The sequence below is a fragment of the Rhea pennata genome, unplaced genomic scaffold, assembly GCF_028389875.1.
Source record: "Rhea pennata isolate bPtePen1 unplaced genomic scaffold, bPtePen1.pri scaffold_156, whole genome shotgun sequence".
Classification (NCBI taxonomy): domain Eukaryota; kingdom Metazoa; phylum Chordata; class Aves; order Rheiformes; family Rheidae; genus Rhea; species Rhea pennata.
Genome location: NW_026907629.1, coordinates 35,597 through 57,170, shown reverse-complemented (window position 1 = coordinate 57,170; position 21,574 = coordinate 35,597). Strand labels below are relative to the sequence as shown.

Below are 21,574 nucleotides of genomic sequence, written 5' to 3'. Positions count from 1 at the left end.
AGCCCTCCCATTGCACTAGCCCTCTGCAGGCACCCCAGAGTGGCGGTTTCAAGGAGCCCTCTCCCTGCACTGCCCCCCTGCAAGCACCCCCAGAGCGGCGGTTTCAAGGCGCTCCCTCATTACACCAGGTCCTCTTTGAGCACCGCCCCTCCTCCCCACCCAGATGGCGGTTTCAGGGCCCCCCCCCCCCCCCCCCCCCCCCCCCCGCCCCGCCGCGCCCTCACCTGGCCTCGGCCTCCTCCTCCTCCTCCTCCTCCTCCTCCTCCTCCCGCCTCCTCTGGCGCTCGGCCTCGAGCCACTGCCGCCGCCGGCGGGCCTCGTCGCCGCGCCGCTGCTGCCGCTCGAGCAGGCCGGCCCGCCTGCGCGCCATCTCCGCCTCGCCCTTCTCCTCGGCCTGCCCCACGGCGCCCCGCCGTCACCCCCGCGCGGCCCCACATCCCAGCGCGGCCCCACATCCCAGCGCGGCCCCGTGGCCCGCGGCGCCCCCCCCCCTCCCCCTCCCCCTCCCCCCACGCTTCTGTCCCCAGGCCCTCAGCCCCACAGGGCCCCCGGCCCCACGCGGCCCCCCAGCCCCACGCGGCCCCCCAGCCCCACATGGCCCCCCAGCCCCACGCGGCCCCCAGCCCCACAGGGCCCCCGGCCCCACAGGGCCCCCAGCCCCACACGGCTCCCAGCCCACGCGGCCCTCAGCCCCACGGCCCCCGGCCCCACGCGGCCCCCAGCCCCACATGGCCCCCCAGCCCCACGCGGCCCCCAGCCCCACGCGGCCCCCAGCCCCACATGGCCCCCCGGCCCCACGCGGCCCCCAGCCCCACGCGGCCCCCAGCCCCACAGGGCCCCCCCGGCCCACACGGCCCCCCAGCCCCACAGGGCTCCCCGGCCCCACGCGGCCCCCGGCCCCACGCGGCCCCCGGCCCCATGCGGCCCCCAGCCCCACATGGCCCCCCAGCCCCACACGGCCCCCAGCCCCACACGGCCCTCCAGCCCCACATCCCTCAACGCTGTGTGTCCCCCAGCCCCACAGCCCCCAGCCTTGTCTCCCCATGGCCCCCCAGCCCCACATCCCTCAATGCTGCACATCCCCCAACCCCAGCCCCCCCCACGCCCCCCAGCCCCACATCCCTCAAAGCTGGGCCTCCCCAGCCCCCCCCCAGCCCCCCAGCCCCACATCCCTCAACGCTGGGCCTCCCCAGCCCCCCCCCAGCCCCCCAGCCCCACATCCCTCAACGCTGGGCCTCCCCCAGCCCCCCCCCCACGGCCCCCCAGCCCCACATCCCTCAATGCTGTGCGTCCCCCCCCGTCCTCCAGCCCCACAGCCCCCGTCCTTGTCTCCCCACGGCCCCCCAGCCCCACATCCCTCAACGCTGGGCCTCCCCCAGCCCCCCCCCACGGCCCCCCAGCCCCACATCCCTCAACGCTACGTGTCCCCCCCCCGTCCTCCACGCCCCACAGCCCCGTCCTTGTCTCCCCACGTCCCCCAGCCCCACAGCCCCCGTCCTTGTCTCCCCACGGCCCCCCAGCCCCACATCCTCAACGCTACGTGTCCCCCCCGTCCCCCAGCCCCACAGCCCCCATCCTTGTCTCCCCACGGCCCCCCAGCCCCACATCCCTCAACACTACGTGTCCCCCCCCCCGTCCTCCAGCCCCACAGCCCCCGTCCTTGTCTCCCCACGGCCCCCCAGCCCCACATCCCTCCACGCCGCGTGGCCCCCCCCCATCACCCCCCAGCCCCCCGCCGCCCCACACGCCCTCCCCCCCCCCAAGCTCGCCTTGAAGAAGAAGCCGAGGGCGGCGCGGGGCCGGGCGCCCTCGGTGGGCGAAGCCTCCAGCGAGTCGCCCTCGCCCTCGCGCTCCCGGGCCGGCGGCCCCTCGGCGAGGCTGCCGCGGCGCTCGCCGCCCGGCGAGGACGCGTCGCTCGTGCCGTCGCCCGAGACCCGGGCGCCGGAGGCGGAGGCGGCGGGCGGCGGGTCGGGCGCGAGCCTCCCGCTCCAGGCCGCCGCCGCCGCCGCCGTCCTCACCTTCCTCCTCCTCCTCCTCTTCGTCCCCTTCCTCCTCCCCGTCGGAGAAGTGGATGGAGGAGCGGGTCTGGACGGGCACCTGGCTGGGCGAGAACTTGCGCAGGTGGGGCAGGGTGTCGACGTCGTGGGGCGGCGTCAGCACCCGCGTCAGGGGCGGCAGGCGCAGCTCGGCCGGGCGCCGGGGGCTGCGCGGCGGCGCGGCGCCGGTGCCGGAGCCGGTGCCGGAGCCGGTGCCGGCGGCAGCGGGCGCCTTGCGCGGGGCGGGCTGTGGCGAGCGGGGCGGCGCCTTGCGGGAGGGCGACGGCGAGGCCGGGGCGCGGGGCGGGCCGGCGCGGGTGACGGCGGGCGCCGGGATGTGCCAGGCTTGACCGCCGGTGCTGGCGGTGCCGGCGGTGCCGGCGGTGCCGGTGCCGGCGGGTCGGCGCTCCTGCAGCAGCAGCTGCCGCTGCTGGCGGCTCAAGCGCTGCACGTCGAGCTGCAGGGTGCCGAGCGCCGCGTTGAGCTTGGCCACGGCCTCGGCGTAACCGCCGAGCTCGGGCGCCGCCGGGCCGCCGCTCGCGGCCACCTCCGGCGAGAAGGTGACCTGCTTCCTCCCGCCGCCGCCCTCCTCTTCCTCCTGCCGCCGCTGCTGCTCTTCCTCCTCCTCCTCCTCGTCCTCCTCCTCCCCGGCGGCTTCCTCCAGGCGCCGGGACTCGGGGCGCTTGAGCTGCAGGAAGGCGCTCTTGCCGAGGCGCTGGCGGTGCTTGGCGAAGATGGCCTCGATGCGCTTCTTCTGCGCCTCGATGGCGCGCCGCTTCTCCTCCAGCCGGGCGCCGAGCTGGCTCATCTCGGAGGCGAGCGCCGGGCCGCCGCCGCCGCCGCCGCCGAGGTTGGGGCCGCGCGGTTCGGGCGTCGCGCCGGCGGCTTCCTCCAGCTGCTTCTTCTTGAGCTCGGCGAAGCTGGTCATCTTCACGGCGGGGCGGTTCGGCGCCGGCGGCGCCCTCGGGGCTGCCCTGGCGGGCGGCGGGCGGCAGCAGCGGGAGGGTTTTGGCAGCGCCGCGGGGCGCCGGCGGCTCGGGCGAGTGGAGGTAGAAGGCGTCCGGGGCGCCGTCGGGAGGAGGCGCTCGGCGCTGTGGATGATCTGCAGGGCTTCCTCGATGGTGGGCAGCTCGGGCGAGGAGGAGGAGGAGGACGGCGCGGCGGCGGCGGGCGGCACCGGCGGCGCGGCGGGGCCCCGGCGGCGGCTGCGGGCGGCCGGCGCCAGGCTGTCGGTGCTGGCCGAGCGGGCCAAGCCGGCGCCCACGGGGTTGCCCATGACGATGTCGACGTCGCTGTCGAGCCCGAACGGGATGCTGAAGGAGACGGCCTGCGAGAGCGGGTGGCTGCGGGGCCGGGGGGGGGGGGGGGCGTGGGGTGGCGTGGGGGTGCTGCGTGGGGTCACCCCCAGCCGTGGCCACCCCACGCCTCGCGGCGCCCGCTGCGCCCGTTGCACCCATTGGCTCCCCCTCCCACCCCCTATAGCACCCATGGGCCCCTCTGTGGCATCCAGGCTCCGCTAGACCCCTAGGGCTCCACCCGCCCCCCCACTCCACCCCCACCCCATGGTGTCCAGGCACCCACTGCACCCATCTGCCCTCCATGGCACCCATCTGCCCCCCCCCATGGCGTGCAGGCACCCACAGTGCCCATTGCACCCACCCGCCCCCCACGGATCCCACCTACCCCCCTCCATGGCATCTAGCCACCCACAGCACCCACCTGCCCCCCCACCCACCATTGCATCCAGGCACCCACCTGCCCCCCCACATGGCATCCAGGCACCCACAGCGCCCATTGCACCCACCTGCCCCCCACAGCTCCACCTGCCCCCCCTTGGCATCCAGGAACCCACAGCACCTATCTGCCCCCTCCCCACAGCACCCATTGCACCTAACTGCCCCCCACAGCTCCCATCTGCCCCCCCATGGTGTCCAGGCACCCACCTGCCCCCCCAGTGCATCCAGGCATCCACAGCACCCACCTGCCCTCCCCAGCACCCATTGCACCTACCTGCCCCCCATGGCACCCACCTGCCCCCCATGGTGTCCAGGCACCCACTAGGCCCCCACAGCACCGAGAGCACCCATCTGCCTTCCCCATTGCATCCAGGCACCCACCTGCCCCCCCCCATGGCACCCACCTGCCCCCCATGACACCCAGGCAGTTACTTGGTCCCCACAGCACCCACCTGCCCCCCCGGCCCAGTGGCACCCACTGCATCTGCTTGCCCCCCATGGGACCCACCAGAACCCCACAGCACCCATTTCCCCCGCTGCCCCCCACGCCTGCCCGATGGCGCCCTGGCACCCCGCTCCTCCCCACGGCTGCCCCATTGCACCCAGGCACTCCACAAGCCCCCCCCCAGCCCCATACAGCACCCATCACCCCCCCCCAACCCCGCCAGCCCCCCAGGGTGCCCCCCCACCCACCCTCACCTCAGCGGCTTCTTGCTCCAGGCCTTGCCGAAAGCCCCCTCGACGTGCGACAGGGAGGGCGAGGGGTGCAGGGTGCCTGGGGGGGCGGCGGGGGGGCGGCAGGGGGTCACGTCCGCCCCCCTCGATCCACTCCCCCACTGCACCCCCTCCCCAGAGCCCCCCACCCCCCCCAGCTCCCCCCCAGCTGCCCCCTCCATAGCCCCATGGGCACCCCAACCCCCCCCAGTGCACCCTAAAGCCCCACTGCCCCCCCTACTGCACCCCAACCCCCCCCAGCTCCTCCCCCAGGGCACCCTAAAACCCCACTGCCCCCCCAGTGCTCCCCAACCCCCCCGCTCCTCCTCCAGGCACCCTAAAACCCCACTGCCCCCCCCAGTGCATCCCACAGCCCTCCCAGTGCACCCCCAAAGCTCTCCCAGTACACCTCAGCATCCCCACAGCCCCCCCTCATGCACCCCAAAACCCCCACAGCCCCTTCCCAGGGCACCCTATAGCCCTCCCAGTGCACCCCACAACCCGCCAGTGCACCCCCAGGGCTTGCCATGGGCACCCTACAGCCCCCTCCCAACCCCTATAGGTCCCCAGTACACCCTATAGCCCCCCCATCCCCTATAAGTCCCCAGTGCCCCCTACAGCCTCCCCCAACCCTACAGGTCCCCAGTGCCCCCTACAGCCCCCCCCATCCCCTATAGGTCCCCAGTGCACCCTATAGCCCCCCCAACCCCTATAGGTCCCCAGTGCCCCCTATGGCCTCACCCGGGACTCCTCGCAGCGACGTGGGGGGCTGCCCCCCCGGCAGCAGCGGGTGCCGCAAGCTGAACACAGGGGAGCTGCTGGGTTTTGGGGTGGGGGGGGACACACGGGGGTGAGGGGGGCACCCTGCGCCCCCCCCCCACCGAGCGATGGGGCGCGGGGGCAGCTGAGACCCTCGCAGCTCAGAGCACATGTGGGTGCTCCCCCCCCCCACAGCCCCTCACCTGCTGTTGGGGGTCAGGGTGTCGCTGGCACCCGGTGACTCTGCAAGGTAGGCGGGGGGGGGGTGAGTGGGTGCCCCCCTACCCACCGGGGGGGTAGTGCCCCTCCCCATCCTGGGCTCTCCCCACCCAACATGCCAGTGACCCCCAGTGCCCCCATCATCCCCATGCCAGTGGCCCCCTCTCCCCATATTGGGGACCCCCCCAGTGCCCCCCCAACATGCTAGTGCCCCCCCCATCCCCATGCCAGTGGCCCCCTGTCCCCATATTGGGAACCCCCCCCAGTGCCCCCCCAACATGCCAGTGCCCCCCCCATCCCCATGCCAGGAACCCCCAGTGGCCCCCCCCCCACATACCAGTCTCCTCCCCCTCGATCCCATAGATCCCCCCTCCCAGTGCCCCCCCATCCCATGCCAGCGTCCCCCCCCCCGATATGCCAGGGTGCTCCAGTGTCCCCCTAGTCTCACCCCCCCCAAAAGCACCCAGGTCCTCCTCGCCCCCCCCAACCAAGCACCCCCCCCATCACCCCAATCCCCCACTTGCCCCCCGCCAAGACCGACAGACCCCCCCCAAAAAAAAGAAAGCTCCCTGCCCCCCAAGTCAGGAACACAGGGGTCCCCCCCCAGGAGGCTTGGGGACCCCCATGTGCCCCCCCCGCGATACCTTGCAGCCCCCCCAGGTCCTTGGGGCGCACGAAGGCCGGTCGCAGCACCTCGAAGCAGAGGAAGAGCTCGGCGAGGAAGACCCCCACGTTGATCTGGGGGGGGGGGCAACGACCCATGGGGCACGGGACCCTCCCCCCAAAAAAACCCCACGGGCACGGGACCCCCCCCCAAAACACCCCTACGGGAACGGGACCCCCCCCCCGAGTCCCCCCATGACATCCCCATGGGCACGGGACCCCCCCCCCCAAAAAATCCCTAGGGGCACAGGACCCCCCCCCCGGCCTGCCCCGCAACATCCCCATGGGCACGGGACCCCCCCAAGCCCCCCACGGCCCCCCGTCCCCCGTGGGTCCCCGACATCCCCACGCCCCCGACGCCCCCCCCGTGCCCCTCACAGCCCCCGCCGTCCCCCGTGGGTCCCCAATGTCCCTGCGCCCCCTTGCCCCCTCTGTGCCCCCCACGGCCCTGCTGTCCCCTGTGGGTCCCCGACGTCCCCGACGCCTCCCCTGTGCCCCCCCACGGCCCCGCCGTCCCCCGTGGGTCCCCGACATCCCCGCACCCCCTTGCCCCCCCCGTGCCCCGTGACACTGCTGTCCCCCGTGGGTCCCCCCTACCCCACCCCACCGTGTCCTCCACGGCCTTGATACCCACCCACGCACCCTGATGCCCTCCGTGCTCCCCCCCCCCACCCGTGTCCCGCCGCCCACGCGCGTCCCCGGCCGCGGGGGGGCACCTTGAGGGCGGGCGGCATGTAGAGCAGGTCCTCGAGGGCCAGCGGGCAGCTCGTGCCCAGGTGGCGGCTGCAGAAGTCGCGCACGAGCTGCAGGTTGTGCAGGCTCTCGGCCACCGACATGGTCTCCTTGAGGCACACGTCTGGGGGGGCGGGGGGGGCGGGGGGGGGTCAGCACCCACGGGGGCCCCCACCCACCCGGCCACCCACCCGGCCACCCACGGCCGCGGCCCCGCCCCCAGCCGCGGCCCCGGCCCCGCCCCCAGCCGCAGCTCTGGCTCCGCTCCCCGGGCCCCAGCCACGGCCCCCGCTCCCCGGGCCCCAGCCACGGCCCCGGCCCCGCCCCCAGCCACGGCCCCGCCCCCTGGCCCCAACCCCGCCCCCGGCCCCGCCCCCAGCCGCAGCCCCGGCCCCGCTCCCCGGGCCCCAGCCACGGCCCCGCCCCCTTCCCCAACCCCGCCCCCGGCCCCGCCCCCGCTCCCCGGGCCCCAGCCACGGCCCCGCCCCCCAGGTGCGGCCCCGCCCCAACCCCGCCCCCAGCCACGGCCCCGCCCTCAGCAACGGCCCCGCCCCCGGCCGCTGCCCTGCCCCCCCCCCAGCCCCGCGCCCCACCGCGCCCCCTTCCCCAGCCCCACGTCTGCCCCGCCCCCCGCCCCGCCCCACGTCCGCCCCCCAACTCCGCCCCACACCGCGCCCCCTTCCCCAGACCCACACCTGCCCCGCCCCCCAACTCCGCCCCAGACCCGCCTCTCCCCCCCCCAGCCCCACACCATACCAGACCCCCCCAGCCCCACATCGCACCCAGCCCCCCCAGCCCCACATCCCCCTCCCAGCCCCACACCACACCCAGACCCCCCCCCACCCCTCATCACATCAGATCCCCTCCAGCCCCACATCTCCCTCCCAGCCCCACACCATACCAGACCCCCCCATCGCCTCAGACTCCCCCCAGCCCCACATCTCCCTCCCAGCCCCACACCATACCAGACCCCCCCATCGCCTCAGACCCCCCCCAGCCCCACATCTCCCTCCCAGCCCCACACCATACCAGACCCCCCCATCGCCTCAGACCCCCCCCAGCCCCACATCTCCCTCCCAGCCCCACACCACACCAGACCCCCCCATCGCCTCAGACCCCCCCCCCCCAGCCCCACATCATACCCAGATCCCCAGCCCCACATCTCCCTCCCAGCCCCACACCACACCAGACCCCCCCATCACCTCAGACCCCCCCCAGCCCCACATCATACCCAGATCCCCAGCCCCACATCTCCCTCCCAGCCCCACACCACACCAGACCCCCCCATCGCCTCAGACCCCCCCAGACCCACATCATACCCAGACACCCAGCCCCACATCTCCCTCCCAGCCCCACACCATACCAGACCCCCCCATCACCTCAGACCCCCCCCAGCCCCACATCTCCCTCCCAGCCCCACACCACACCAGACCCCCCCATCACCTCAGACCCCCCCCCCAGCCCCACATCATACCCAGATCCCCAGCCCCACATCCCCCTCCCAGCCCCACACCACACCAGACCCCTCCATCACCTCAGACCCCCCCCAGCCCCACACCGTACCCAGACCCCCCCCCCCAGCCCCACACCCCCCCTCACCCTCGAGCCGCAGGGCGTCGGGGCAGTAGTAGTGGATGGTGGCGGCGATGGCCCCCCCGCTGGCCAGGTCCTTCATGGCCCCACGGGGGGGAAACAGGGCGTCTGCTTGGGGGGCACCTTGTCCTTGCGGTACCGGATCTGGGGGCGGGGGGGGGGGGAGCACCCAAAAATTGTGGGGTGGGGGGTAAACACCCAGCGCCGGGTGCAGGGTGCCACCCCCAAACCCGCCCCCACAGCAGGCTGCATGCAATATGGGGGGGGGGGCAGCCCCCCCGCATGCTCAACCCGCCCCCCCCCCCAAAAAAATATACCCCACCGAGCGGGACCCCAGGGTGCTGGGGAAGGGGGGGGGCATGCAGCTCCGGGTGGAGGGGGGGCATACGGACAGACGGACGCTCCTGCAACGCCCCCCCCCTCCTCCAGCGGCTGGAAAATGGGGAGGGGGGAGCAGTGGGGTGCCCAGGTTGGGGGGGGGCATGGGTGCCCCCCCTGCCCCCTCCCCCCGGTGCCAAATGTGGGCTTGCTCCCCCCCCCCCACTGCAAAATTGGGGGGAGAAGGTGCCCCTAGGCCTGGTATATAAGGGAGGTGGGGGCCAGTGCCACCCTGGTGGACAGGGGGGGTCACGGGTGCCCCCTCCCCACACACATGGGGCACGTGGGTGTCCCCTCCCCACAGACCGGGGGGGCACATAGGTGCCCCCCCCAGCACAGACCAGGGGGGCACATGGGTGCCCCCTCCCCACAGACCAGGGGGCACATGGGTGCCCCCCCCAACACAGACCGGGGGGGCACACGGGTGCCCCCTCCCCACGCACATGGGGCATGTGGGTGCCCCCTCCCCACAGACCGGGGGGGCACATAGGTGCCCCCCCAGCACAGACCAGGGGGGCACACGGGTGCCCCCTCCCCACGCACATGGGGCATGTGGGTGCCCCCTCCCCACAGACCAGGGGGCACATGGGTGCCCCCCCCAACACAGACCGGGGGGGCACACGGGTGCCCCCCTCCCCACGCACATGGGGCACGTGGGTGCCCCCTCCCCACAGACCGGGGGGGCACATGGGTGCCCCCTCCCCACAGACCAGGGGGCATATGGGTGCCCCCCCCAACACAGACCGGGGGGGCACACGGGTGCCCCCTCCCCACACACATGGGGCACATGGGTGCCCCCTCCCCACAGACCGGGGGGCACGTGGGTGCCCACTCCCCAATTACATGGGGCACATGGGTGCCCCCCCCAGCACAGACCGGGGGGGCACACGGGTGTCCCCTCCCCACAGACATAGGGCACATGCGTGCCCCCCAACACAGACTGGGGGGGCATGGGTGCCCCCTCCCCAATTACATGGGGCACATGCGTGCCCCCCAGCGCAGACCAGGGGGGCACACGGTGCCCCCTCCCCACAGACATGGGGCACATGGGTGCCCCCCCAGCACAGATCAGGGTGAGGTGGTTTGGGGGGGGGGGAAAGGGGGCAGGCACATGGGTGCCCCCCCCCCGACCAAAGCACCCATAAGGGTGCCCATCCCTCCCAGTACACACTGGGGGCACCAATGCCCCCCTCCCCTCCCCAAAAAAAACCACAGGAGCAGGGTGCGATGCTGGGTGGGGGGGTGCAGAAGGTGCCCCCCCCCCCCCCCAAAAAAAAAAAAACAGGGTGCCAGGCGGGGGCAGCGTTGCAGGAGGCAGCAGGGTGCAGGGGGTGCCAGGCGCGGTGCCCCCCCCCCCAAACACACGCACACCCCAAGGAGGGGATGGATGGGTGGGGTGGGGGGGGGGACACGGATGGGTGATTTTTTTCGGGGGGGGGGGGGGGGTCACGGGCGATACGTTACCACCGGAGGTTTATTCCCCGATTCCTTCAAACAAAAGGCGATGGCGTGCTGGGGGGGGGGGGGCGAGGGGGGGGGCGACGGGTTGGGTTTGTGGGGAGGGGGGAGGAATTGGGGTGGGGGGGGGCACAGCAAGGGAGAGAGAGAGCCCGTCAATTGGGGAGGGGGGCGGCACATGCAGGCACGGCACCCCCTTCCCCACCCCAGCCCCAGCCCCCCCCCAGCCTGGCACAGCGCTCGCCCCCCCCCCCAATTTCCCCCCCCCAACATGCACCGGAGCAAAGTTGGGTGCGGGGGGGGGGTGGTGGGGTGTAAAAAAATCCCCCCCCCTTTTTTTGGGGGGGGTCTGTCTCTCCAGTGCTCCCCCCACCCCCAATATTATTTTTTTTGGGGGGGGGAGCTAAAGCGTTGGGATTTGGCAGCGGGTTGGTGGGCGGGGGGGGGGGGAAGGGGGGAGCACCCTGCTCCTGCCCCCACCCCGGTACGGACCCTTTTCCGAAGTGGGGGGGCGAGGGGGGGGTCACTCGCTGGTTAGTCTCCGCAAGCAAAGACGTGCCCCCCCCATGCCAACCATGCACTGTGCCCCCCCCCAAAAAAAAAGATGCAAACCCCCCCCCCGCCCTAGCCACACACCCCCCCCCACCCCCGACGCAGCAGTTAAAGAGACGGAAACGGGTGCAGGCGACGGATGCTGGGTGCTGTTCCCCCCCCCAGTATGGGCAGGACCCCCCCCCCACCACTACATCCTTTGGACACCTTATAGCCCCCCCTCAGGCTAAATTTGGGGGGGGGCAGCTACTGGAGGTTGAAGCCCCCCCCATTTTGGAGGCCCGGTTAAGGCCACAGCCTCTCCGTTCTCCTCTTTCTTTGCCCCCCCCTCCTTGCCCACATTTTTTTTTCTTTGGGGGGGTCCCAAGCAATTTGCCCCCCGCCCACATTTTGGGGGGGGGGTCCTCAAGGGCAATTAAACCAGGCAATTAAACCCCCTTGCCCACTTTTTTTTGGGGGGGAGGGGTTTAGAATCAAGGGCAATTCCCCCCCCCCTTTTTTTTGGAGGGGGGTCCCTAGGCTATTTATTTTTTTTTGGAGGGGGGGGTTCCTAGGCTATTTATTTTTTGGGGGGGGGGAGAAGAAGGAGCAGCCCCCAGCATCCTGGCGCCACCCCCGCGCGGGTTGCTGCGGTGCAGCGGGCGCCACGGAGGCGGCGGGTGGGTGGGTGGGGGGGGTGCGGAGGCCGCGGGGGGGGGGGCACAAGCGGGTATCGGGGTGCAGGATGGGTGGGGGGGGGGTAAAGAAAAGCACCCACTTACAGGAACCAGCTTCCAGTACCACCTGGTGGGACACTGAAGCGGAGCGAGACAGAGAAGAGGCGTCAGAGCCGCGGCGGGCGGGTGGGCGCGTGGGTGGGTGGGTGGGTGCGTGGGGGGCCGTGGGTGTGGGTGGGGTGGGGGGGGGCCCATTTCCCCCCCCCCCCAACACCCCACGTTGGGAGCAGAGCGCGGGAAGCGGAGTAGACGAGAAGGGGAAAAGGCCCCCGCCAAGCAGCAGGCTCTGGGGTGGCGTTGGGTGGGGTGGGGTGGGTGTCACCCGGGTGGGGGTGTCACGGGTGGGGGGGGGGGGGTGTCCCCGGTGCCCACCTTATGCCCGCAGGCGACGGCGGTGGCGGCGGCGGCAGCGGGTGGGGGGGGTCCGTCCGGCGGGGCCCCCCGCGCGCTCGGCGCTCTCCTGCAGCTTGCGGTTCACCTGGTGACACGGGTGGGTGCGTGGGTGGGTGGGTGCACGCGTGGGTGGGTGCACGGCGCCTTTCGGGGGTGCCCCCCTCCCCCCCCACGCCGGGCGCTTACCGTGTCCACCCAGCCGAGGATCTTGGGCTCCCAGGCGGCGGCGGCGGGGTGCCCAGCGCCCGGCGGGGTGCCCAGCGCCCGCGTGGCCTCGGCCACGAAGGCCACCATGAGCGAGTCGATGAGGGCCAGGTGGGCGCCCTGCGGGGCGAGGGAAAACGGTGGGTGGGGGGCACCCAAGGGTGCTCCCCCCCACCCACCACCACCATCACCCCACTGCGGGGGGCCCCCTGCCCGCCTCGAGGCGAGGGGCAGAGCTGGGGTGGGCAGGGGGAGCGTGGAAAAGGGGGCACGAGTTGGTGGGGGGGGGGACGGGACCCCCACCACCACCACCACCCTCCTCTGCCGTCATGGAGGTGGGGGGCACCCAAAGTGGGCACAACTGGGGTGTCCCCCCTCCCCCTTTGTGGAGAGCAAAACTGGGGGGGCCCCAAAGTGGGCACAACTGGGGTGTCCCCCCCCCTCGTGGAGAGGGCAACTGGGGGGGCCCCAAAGTGGGCACAACTAGGGGACCCCCCCCTTGTGGAGAGCAAAACTGGGGGGCCCCCGAAGTGGGCACAACTGGGGGACCCTCCCCCCCATGAAGGACCCAACCGGGGGACCCCCAAAGCGGGCACAACCCTGGCACATGCCCCCCCCCTTGCATCCCCCCCCCCCGGCACGGGCAGGATTAACGAGATCCCCCCAAGCTGATTAGCGGCACCGGCAGCTCTAACGAGCTTAGCCAGGACTGGCACGCAGACAGGGTGCTCCCAGTGCTCCCAGTACCCCCCCGACTCCCTCAGCTGCACCCTGAGGGTCCCCTAACTCCCTGCCCAGTGCTCCCAGTACCTCCCCAATACCCTCCCCAGTGCCCCGCATTGCTTCCCCTCTCCACTGCCTGCCACATGCTCCCAGTGGCCCCAGTAGCCTCCTCTATCCTTGCCCAGTGCTCCCAGTACCCCCTCAACTCCTTCACCAGCATCCTAAGTTCTCCCCGACTCCCTGCCCAGTGCTCCCAGTGCACCCCCAATACCCTCCCCAGTGCCCTGCACTGCTCCCCCCCCTCCACTGCCTGCCACGTGCTCCCAGTAGCCTCCTCTATCCCTGCCCAGTGCTCCCAGTACCCCCCCAGCTCCTTCACCAGCATCCTAAGTTCTCCCCGACTCCCTGCCCAGTGCTCCCAGTACCTCCCCAATACCCTCCCCAGTGCCCTGCATTGCTCCCCCTCCACTGCCTGTCATGTGCTCCCAGTAGCCTCCTCTGTCCTTGCCCAGTGCTCCCAGTACCCCCTCAACTCCTTCACCAGCATCCTAAGTTCTCCCCGACTCCCTGCCCAGTGCTCCCAGTGCACCCCCACCGCCTGCCCAGTGCCCCCAGCGCTCCTGCCCCAGTGTCCTCCTGGTCCCTGCCCAGTACTCCCCACCTTCCCGCCCAGTGCCCCCCCCCCCCCCCCACACCGCCACCAGCGCTCCCCACCATCTTGATGGGCTTGTGCTGGAGGTCGGCCTCGCGCACGGGGGCGTCCTGGAAGGTGGGGGGCACGCCGCGGCGGGCCAGCAGCGCCAGCAGGGCCCCGTTGTCGGCGGGGGCGGCGCCGGGGGGCTCGGGGGGCCCCAGCGCGTGACGCCAGGCCCGGCAGTAGATGTCGGAGGCCACCAGGAGCCGGGTGACGGGCGGCTTGATGTGCTCCTGCTCGTACTGGTCCGTGTAGAAGGGGTCGCGGAGCTCCTCGGGCACGTTGCCTGCCGGGGCGGAAAAGGGGGAGATGGGGGTGGGTGGGGTGGGGTGGGGTGGGGTGGGGGGGGACACGGTCGCAGGGCCACCGAGGTCTCGGACCCACCCGCGGAGCAGCACCCACGCTCCTCGTCGCCTCGAGCCCATCCGTGGACCCAGCACGGACCCACCAGAGACCCACGGCCGCAGCCCCACGCTCCTCGTCGCCTCGAGCCCGTCCGTGGACCCAGCACGGACCCACCAGAGACCCACGGCCGCAGCCCCACGCTCCTCGTCGCCTCGAGCCCGTCCGTGGACCCAGCACGGACCCACCAGAGACCCACGGCCGCAGCCCCACGCTCCTCGTCGCCTCGAGCCCATCCGTGGACCCAGCACGGACCCACGGCCACGGCCGCAGCCCCACGCTCCTCGTCGCCTCGAGCCCATCCGTGGACCCAGCACGGACCCACCAGAGACCCACGGCCGCAGCCCCACGCTCCTCGTCGCCTCGAGCCCATCCGTGGACCCAGCACGGACCCACCAGAGACCCACGGCCGCAGCCCCACGCTCCTCGTCGCCTCGAGCCCGTCCGTGGACCCAGCACGGACCCACCAGAGACCCACGGCCGCAGCCCCACGCTCCTCGTCGCCTCGAGCCCATCCGTGGACCCAGCACGGACCCACCAGAGACCCACGGCCGCAGCCCCACGCTCCTCGTCGCCTCGAGCCCACCCGTGGACCCAGCACGGACCCACCAGAGACCCACGGCCGCAGCCCCACGCTCCTCGTCGCCTCGAGCCCGTCCGTGGACCCAGCACGGACCCATCAGAGACCCACGGCCGCAGCCCCACGCTCCTCGTCGCCTCGAGCCCATCCGTGGACCCAGCACGGACCCACGGCCACGGCCGCAGCCCCACGCTCCTCGTCGCCTCGAGCCCATCCGTGGACCCAGCACGGACCCACCAGAGACCCACGGCCGCAGCCCCACGCTCCTCGTCGCCTCGAGCCCACCTGTGGACCCAGCACGGACCCACCAGAGACCCACGGCCGCAGCCCCACGCTCCTCGTCGCCTCGAGCCCATCCGTGGACCCAGCACGGACCCACGGCCACGGCCGCAGCCCCACGCTCCTCGTCGCCTCGAGCCCATCCGTGGACCCAGCACGGACCCACCAGAGACCCACGGCCGCAGCCCCACGCTCCTCGTCGCCTCGAGCCCGTCCGTGGACCCAGCACGGACCCACCAGAGACCCACGGCCGCAGCCCCACGCTCCTCGTCGCCTCGAGCCCGTCCGTGGACCCAGCACGGACCCATCAGAGACCCACGGCCGCAGCCCCACGCTCCTCGTCGCCTCGAGCCCGTCCGTGGACCCAGCACGGACCCACGGCCACGGCCGCAGCCCCACGCTCCTCGTCGCCTCGAGCCCATCCGTGGACCCAGCACGGACCCACGGCCACGGCCGCAGCCCCACGCTCCTCGTCGCCTCGAGCCCGTCCGTGGACCCAGCACGGACCCACGGCCACGGCCCTCTCGTTGCCTCGAACCCCGTGGTCAGATCCACGGCTGCCGTCGTAGACCTACCGCAGACCCCACGGGCAGGGTCAAGGATGCAGAATCACAGACCCCACATTGTCCTGGGTTCACGCACGGACCCGCTGCAGACCCACAGCCACGGCCCCACAACCGTGGCCAGACCCACGGTTACCTCGAAGCCGTCCACGGACCTACCACGGATCCAGCTAAGCCGCTAGCGCCCCAGCTCCCTCGTCGCCTTGAACCCACCCGTGGACTCACCACAGATGCAGTGACACGGGCCAAGTACCACGGAGCCGTGGTTACCTTGACCTCCTCTGTAGACATGTAGCCACAGATCTACCACAGACCCACGGCCACGCCTCGAATCCACCCGTGAACCCACCGCAGACCCATAACGATGGGCAGAGACTCATCGTTGACCTGTAACCAGAGCCACAGACCTGCCACAGACCCATGACCAGAGTCACAGATCCACCAAGGACCCACGGCCACAGCCACAACCCTCTCGTTGCCCCAAACCCCCGTGGGCCCCACAGCCACCCATAGGGCTCGCTGCAGATCCACGGCCATGACCTGCAACGGACGTAACGGTCAGGGCTAAGGGCCCGTGGCCAAAAACTCACCGTTGCCTTGAACCTCCAGCCTTTGACTCAACTCAGACCCACGGCCCGCCATGGGCCCATCAGTGTGGATTCACCGTTGCGTTTAACCCGCTCCGGGACCCACAGCCACGGACCGGGTCCCAGACCCAGAGCCATGGCTACAGACCTTTCATTGCCCCCAATCCATCCACATACCTATCACCATGGTCCCACCGTGGCCGTGAACCCACCACAGATCTAGCCACGGACCCATCATTGCCACAAGGCCATCCATGGACCCATAGCCAAAGACCCACCACAGGCCACAGACCCACCATGGACTGGAGACACAAGCCTGTCATTGCCGTAAACCCACATGTGGACTCCCTGGCCACGGACAAACACCCACAGGCTCATGGCTGTGGGTCTGTGGTCATGGTGGGATCCACCAGAGACCCGTGGCGCAGATCACAGATCTGCCAGTGCCATGAACCCACATGTGGAATCGTGGCCACAGACCCACCACAGACCCACAAAGAACCCATAGCTGAGACCAGAGATCTGCTATCGCCACGAACCTGTCCACGGACACAGAGCCACTAAAGCCACCGACCCACAACCAGAGGAGGAACCTCCTGCAACGGCCCCACCAGAGCCACAGACCCACAGCCAAGGCCCCACATCCAGCCACAGACCCACAGCCACGACCGCAGGTCCAGCCATGGACCCAAGGCTGTGGAGACTTGCCACAGACCTACCGTGGGCCAACGGTCATGGCCCCACTGCAACCGTGGGCTGACCACAGAACCCACCACAGCTTCGACCCCACGGGGAAACCCATCTGCAACGGCCCCATCACAGCCGTGTCCCCACTGTGAACCCACGGCCACAGATCCAGCCACTGACCCATGGCTGTGGAGACCACCCCCCACAGCTGCAGCCCCACTGCAGCTATGGGCCAACCACAGACCAGCACAGCCATGGACCCATGGCTGTGGGGAGAACCCCCTTTCAATGGCCCCACTAAAGCCACAGACCAAGGCCCCACTGAGAACCCACGGCCACCACCGTGGATCCAACCACGGAGCCGTGGTGTGGTGACATTCCACAGACCCGTCACGGACCCAAGGCCAGGGCCCCACTGCAACCGTGGGCCGACCGCAGAACCGTCCTCAACCACGGCCCCACCGAGAACCCACGGCCACAGATCTGACCACGGACCCATGACCACGACTACAGATCCCACCACGGACCCTTGGCTGTAGAGATCACCCACATCCATGGGGCCCACTGCAACCACGAACCTACCACAGACCCCACCACGACCTGCCTTGGCCACGGAGAGAAGTGGGTGGGAGGGGAACCTAGACACCCGGGGCTCCCTCCCAGCCCCCCCCCCCCCCCCGAGACGGTGGCTGGGGTGGGGGGCACATTCCCGGCTGAGGAGGGCCCCCACCCCCTCCACAGGCAGGTGGGGCCACGGCTGAGTCAGGCCTGCCAGCAGCCCCCTGGCACCCAGCCCACGGCCCCCGGGCGGGTGCCTGCACCTGCCCCACCCGGCGTGGGAACGCGCCCCCGCCTCTGCCTGGGGCGCCCAACGGGACCCAGCACGGCCAACAGCACCCACGGACACGCTACCACCCCCCACCCCACCCCCGGCGCAGCCAGAAATACCCACCCGGCACCCGTGGCCACGTTAGCACCGTGCCGGAACGGCCGGCAGCACCCACCCAGCACCCATGGACATGCTACCACCACCGCGGCATGGCCAGCAGCACCCACGGACACGCTAACACCACCACAGCATGGCCAGCAGCACCCACCCAGCACCCATGGACATGCTAACACCACCACAGTATGGCCAGCAGCACCCACCCAGCACCCATGGACATGCTACCACCACCGTGGTATGGCCAGCAGCACCCACCCAGCACCCATGGACATGCTAACACCACCACAGCATGGCCAGCAGCACCCACCCAGCACCCATGGACATGCTAACACCACCACAGCATGGCCAGCAGCACCCACCCAGCACCCATGGACACGCTAACACCACTCTGGCATGGCCAGCAGCACCCACCCAGCACCCATGGACACACTAACACCACTCTGGCATGGCCAGCAGCACCCACCCAGCACCCATGGACATGCTAACACCACCACAGCATGGCCAGCAGCACCCACCCAGCACCCGTGGACACACTACCACCATCACGGCATGGCCAGCAGCACCCACCCAGCACCTATGACCACGTTACCGCAAGACTTGCATGTCCCCCCAGCACCCGTGGTCACCCCACAGGACAGGTCTCAGCCCCCCAGCACCCATCCTGCTCCCAGGAGGACACGTGACAGCGCTCAGCACCCATCCCACACCCCATGGGGGCAGGCCCCAGCCCCCCAGCACCCATCCCGTACCCAGTGGGTGCTGGCAGACCCCCTCCAGCCCCATAGTGTGTGGGGGGGGAGGTTTACACCCCCCACCCCCCACAGCGAGGTCTGGCAGGCCCAGACACCTGGGTGCCTTACCCCGTCTCCCCCCCCCCCCGCAGTGGGTGCCAGCCCCGGCCATGCCAGGTCCAAAGGGCGCTGTGTGTGCGGGGGAGGGGCGCGGGGGGGGGCAGACTTTGGCCAAGGGGGGGGGGGGGGCAGGGGACAGGCTTGACACTGCCAGGAAGGGGGTGGGGGGCTGTGGCACTGCCCCCTCCTGGGTAAAAAATGGGACCCTCCTCCCCCCAGATACCACTGGGGGGTGCATGGGGAGACCCCTCCTCCCCCCCCCCCGACACCCTGGGGTGGGGGGACATGGGTCTCTCCTGGCACCCCAGGGTGGGGGACACAGGGGGATCCCCCCCCATGGGGTGTATGTGTGTGTGTGGGGGGGGGGTGACACAGGGATCCCTCTCCCCCAGGGAGGGGGCCACATGGGGACCCGCCCCCCAGAAACACCCTGGGGTGGGGGGGCACCCCATAGGGACCCCCCTCGCCCCAGATACCGAAGGGGGGGGAACCACCCCCTCCTTGATATCTGGGGGGGGGGAGGGGGGAGCATGGGGATCCCCTTGGAGGAGGGGGGGGGGGCGCATGGGTGACACCTCGCGGAGGGAGGGGGGGTGAACGCCCCGTGACGTCACCGCCGACGTCACACACCACCCCCCCACCCCCCTCCCGCCGCGCCGGGCTGCAACAAAAGCCCCGTCGTCAGTGCAAGAGCCGCTGCGGCTCCCGGGACCGCTACGGTGCCCCCCCCCCCCAACACGCACCCGGGGGGGGGGGCGCGACCCCCGGTGCCGGTACAACCCCCTCCCCCCCCCCCCCCCCCCCCCCCGCTCCGAGACAGACACGGCTCCGGGCCCGGTGCAGCTTCCGCCGCGGCCCCGCACCCACCTGCTGCAGCCCCGGTACCGCACTGCTCCCCGCCCCCCCGCCACCTGCAGCGCCCGGCCCGACCCGGTCCGGTCCGACCCGGTCCACCGGGCTCCCCCCTTAACCGCCTCCCCCCCCCCATCCCTCCCCGCCCGGCTCAGCACCGCGCCCGCCCCGGGAGCCTCCTCCCGGCCGCCTCCGGTGCGCCGCGCCCCGGTACCGCCTCCCCCCCCCCGGTGAACGGGAGCACCCGGTACCGGGCACCCCCCCCCCTCCCGGTGCACAGGAGCACCCGGTACCGGGCACCCCCTCCCTCCGGTGGCACCCGGTACCGGGCACCCCCCTCCCTCCGGTGGCACCCGGTACCGGGCACCCCCCCCCTCCCGGTGCACGGGAGCACCGGGTACCGGGCACCCCCTCCCTCCAGTAGCAGCCGGTACCGGGCACCTTCCCCCTCCCGGTGCACAGGAGCACCCGGTACCGGGCAGCCCCTCCCTCCGGTAGCAGCCGGTACCGGGCACCCCCCCCCCTCCCGGTGCACAGGAGCACCTGGTACCGGGCACCCCCCTCCCTCCGGTGGCACCCGGTACCGGACACCTTCCCCCTCCCTCCGGTGGCACCCGGTACCGGACACCTTCCCCCTCCCGGTGCACGGGAGCACCCGGTACCGGGCACCCCCCACCCTCCGGTAGCACCCGGTACCGGGCGCCCCCTCCCTCCCGGTGCACGGGAGCACCCGGTACCGGGCATCCCCCCCCCTCCAAGGTGTACGGGAGCACCCGGTACCGGGCACCCCCTCCGCACACGGTGCACGGGAGCACCTGGTACCGGGCGCCCCCGGGAGCACCCGGTACCGGGCACCCCCCACCCCCGGTGCACGGGAGCACCCGGTACCGGCCCCCCCCCCCCGCCCCCGGTAGCCCCCGGTACCCCCCGGTACCGGGCACGCGCTCGGCCGCCGCCCCCGCCGGTGCCGCCCCCCGCCCGGTGCCGGTGCCCGCGGCCTACCCGCGCCGCCGTAGCCGGTGGCGATGGCCCAGGCGAGGCTGGCGGCGCTCCGCGCCCGCGCCCCGTCGTACTGGTCCAGCGGGCGGATCTCGGGCACCAGGAAGCCCCGGCGCATGGCCGCGGCGGCGGCGGGCGGCGCCGCCACCATCGCCGGCGGCGGGCGGCGGCGGCACCGGCCGGCGGGGCCGGGCCCGGTTCGGCGGCGGCGCTCGGGCGGGTTCGGGAGCGCTCGGGCGGGTTCGGCGGCGCTCGGGTGGGTTCGGCGGCGCTCGGGCGGGTTCGGCGGCGCTCGGAGGGGGCTCGGGCGGGTTCGGGGGGGCTCGGCGGGGTCCGGCGCGGCTCAGCGGCGCGCGGCGGGCGCGGCCCCGGGCGAGCGCATCGCGCGGCGCCAGGTGCGGGGCGGGGCGGGGCGGGGGGAGGGGGCGGGGCCGCGCCGGCACGTGACCGCAGGTGCGCCCCGCCCCCTCGGCCCGGCTCGGCTCGGCCCGGCTCGGCCTGGCTCGGCCGCGGCGCCGCCAGCGAGCTGGTGCGGGCGGGCACTGGGGAGCACTGGGGATACTGGGAGCACTGGGGGTGCTGGGGAGGACTGGGAATACTGGGCGGACTGGGAGCACTGGGGGTACAGGGAAGACTGGGCAGACTGAGAGGACTGGGGGTGCTGGGGAGGACTGGGAATACTGGGCGGACTGGGAGCACTGGGGGTACTGGGGAGACTGGGAGCCTGAGGAGCACTGGGGATACTGGGAGCACTGAGGGTGCTGGGGAGGACTGGGGAGACTGGGAGCCTGGGGGCACTGGGGGTGCTGGGGAGGATTGGGAGTACTTGGCAGACTGGGAGCACTGGGGGTGCTGGGGAGGACTGGGGAGCCTGGGAGCACTGGAGGTGCTGGGAAGGACTGGGAATATTGGGCAGTCTGGGGGTACTGGGGAGACTGGGAGCCTGGGGGCACTGGGGGTGTTGGGGAGGACTGGGAATACTGGGTGGTCTGGGAGCACTGGGGGTGCTGGGGAGACTGGGAGCCTGGGGGCACTGGGGGTGCTGGGGAGGACTGGGAATACTGGGAGCACTGGGTATGCTGAGGACTGGGGAGCCTGGGGGCACTGGGGGTGCTGGGAGCACTGGGGGTGTTGGGGAGGACTGGGAATACTGGGGAGGTTGAAAGCACTGGAGGTCCTGGGGAGCTTGGGAAGGACTAGGGATACTGGGAGGCCTGGGAGCACTGGAGGCACTGAGGAGCTTGGAGAGGACTAGGGG

General features: G+C 72.2%; 1 protein-coding gene across 1 annotated transcript; it reads right to left on the bottom strand.

The window, feature by feature from the left end:
- Window positions 1-224: 224 nt before the first annotated feature.
- Window positions 225-20,467, bottom strand: CAMSAP3 (calmodulin regulated spectrin associated protein family member 3; the record flags this gene model as incomplete). The annotated part of the gene is given in 17 exon segments (XM_062600921.1): window positions 225-394; window positions 2,038-3,010; window positions 3,069-3,114; window positions 3,117-3,379; window positions 4,472-4,547; window positions 5,228-5,304; window positions 5,449-5,488; window positions 6,109-6,202; window positions 6,844-6,983; window positions 8,459-8,539; window positions 8,542-8,596; window positions 10,295-10,342; window positions 11,602-11,699; window positions 11,998-12,034; window positions 12,136-12,273; window positions 13,591-13,856; window positions 20,320-20,467. Coding segments are annotated over 17 exon segments (2,750 nt in total), but the record flags the coding sequence as incomplete, so codon positions are not given.
- Between the last annotated feature and the right edge of the window lie 1,107 nt (window positions 20,468-21,574).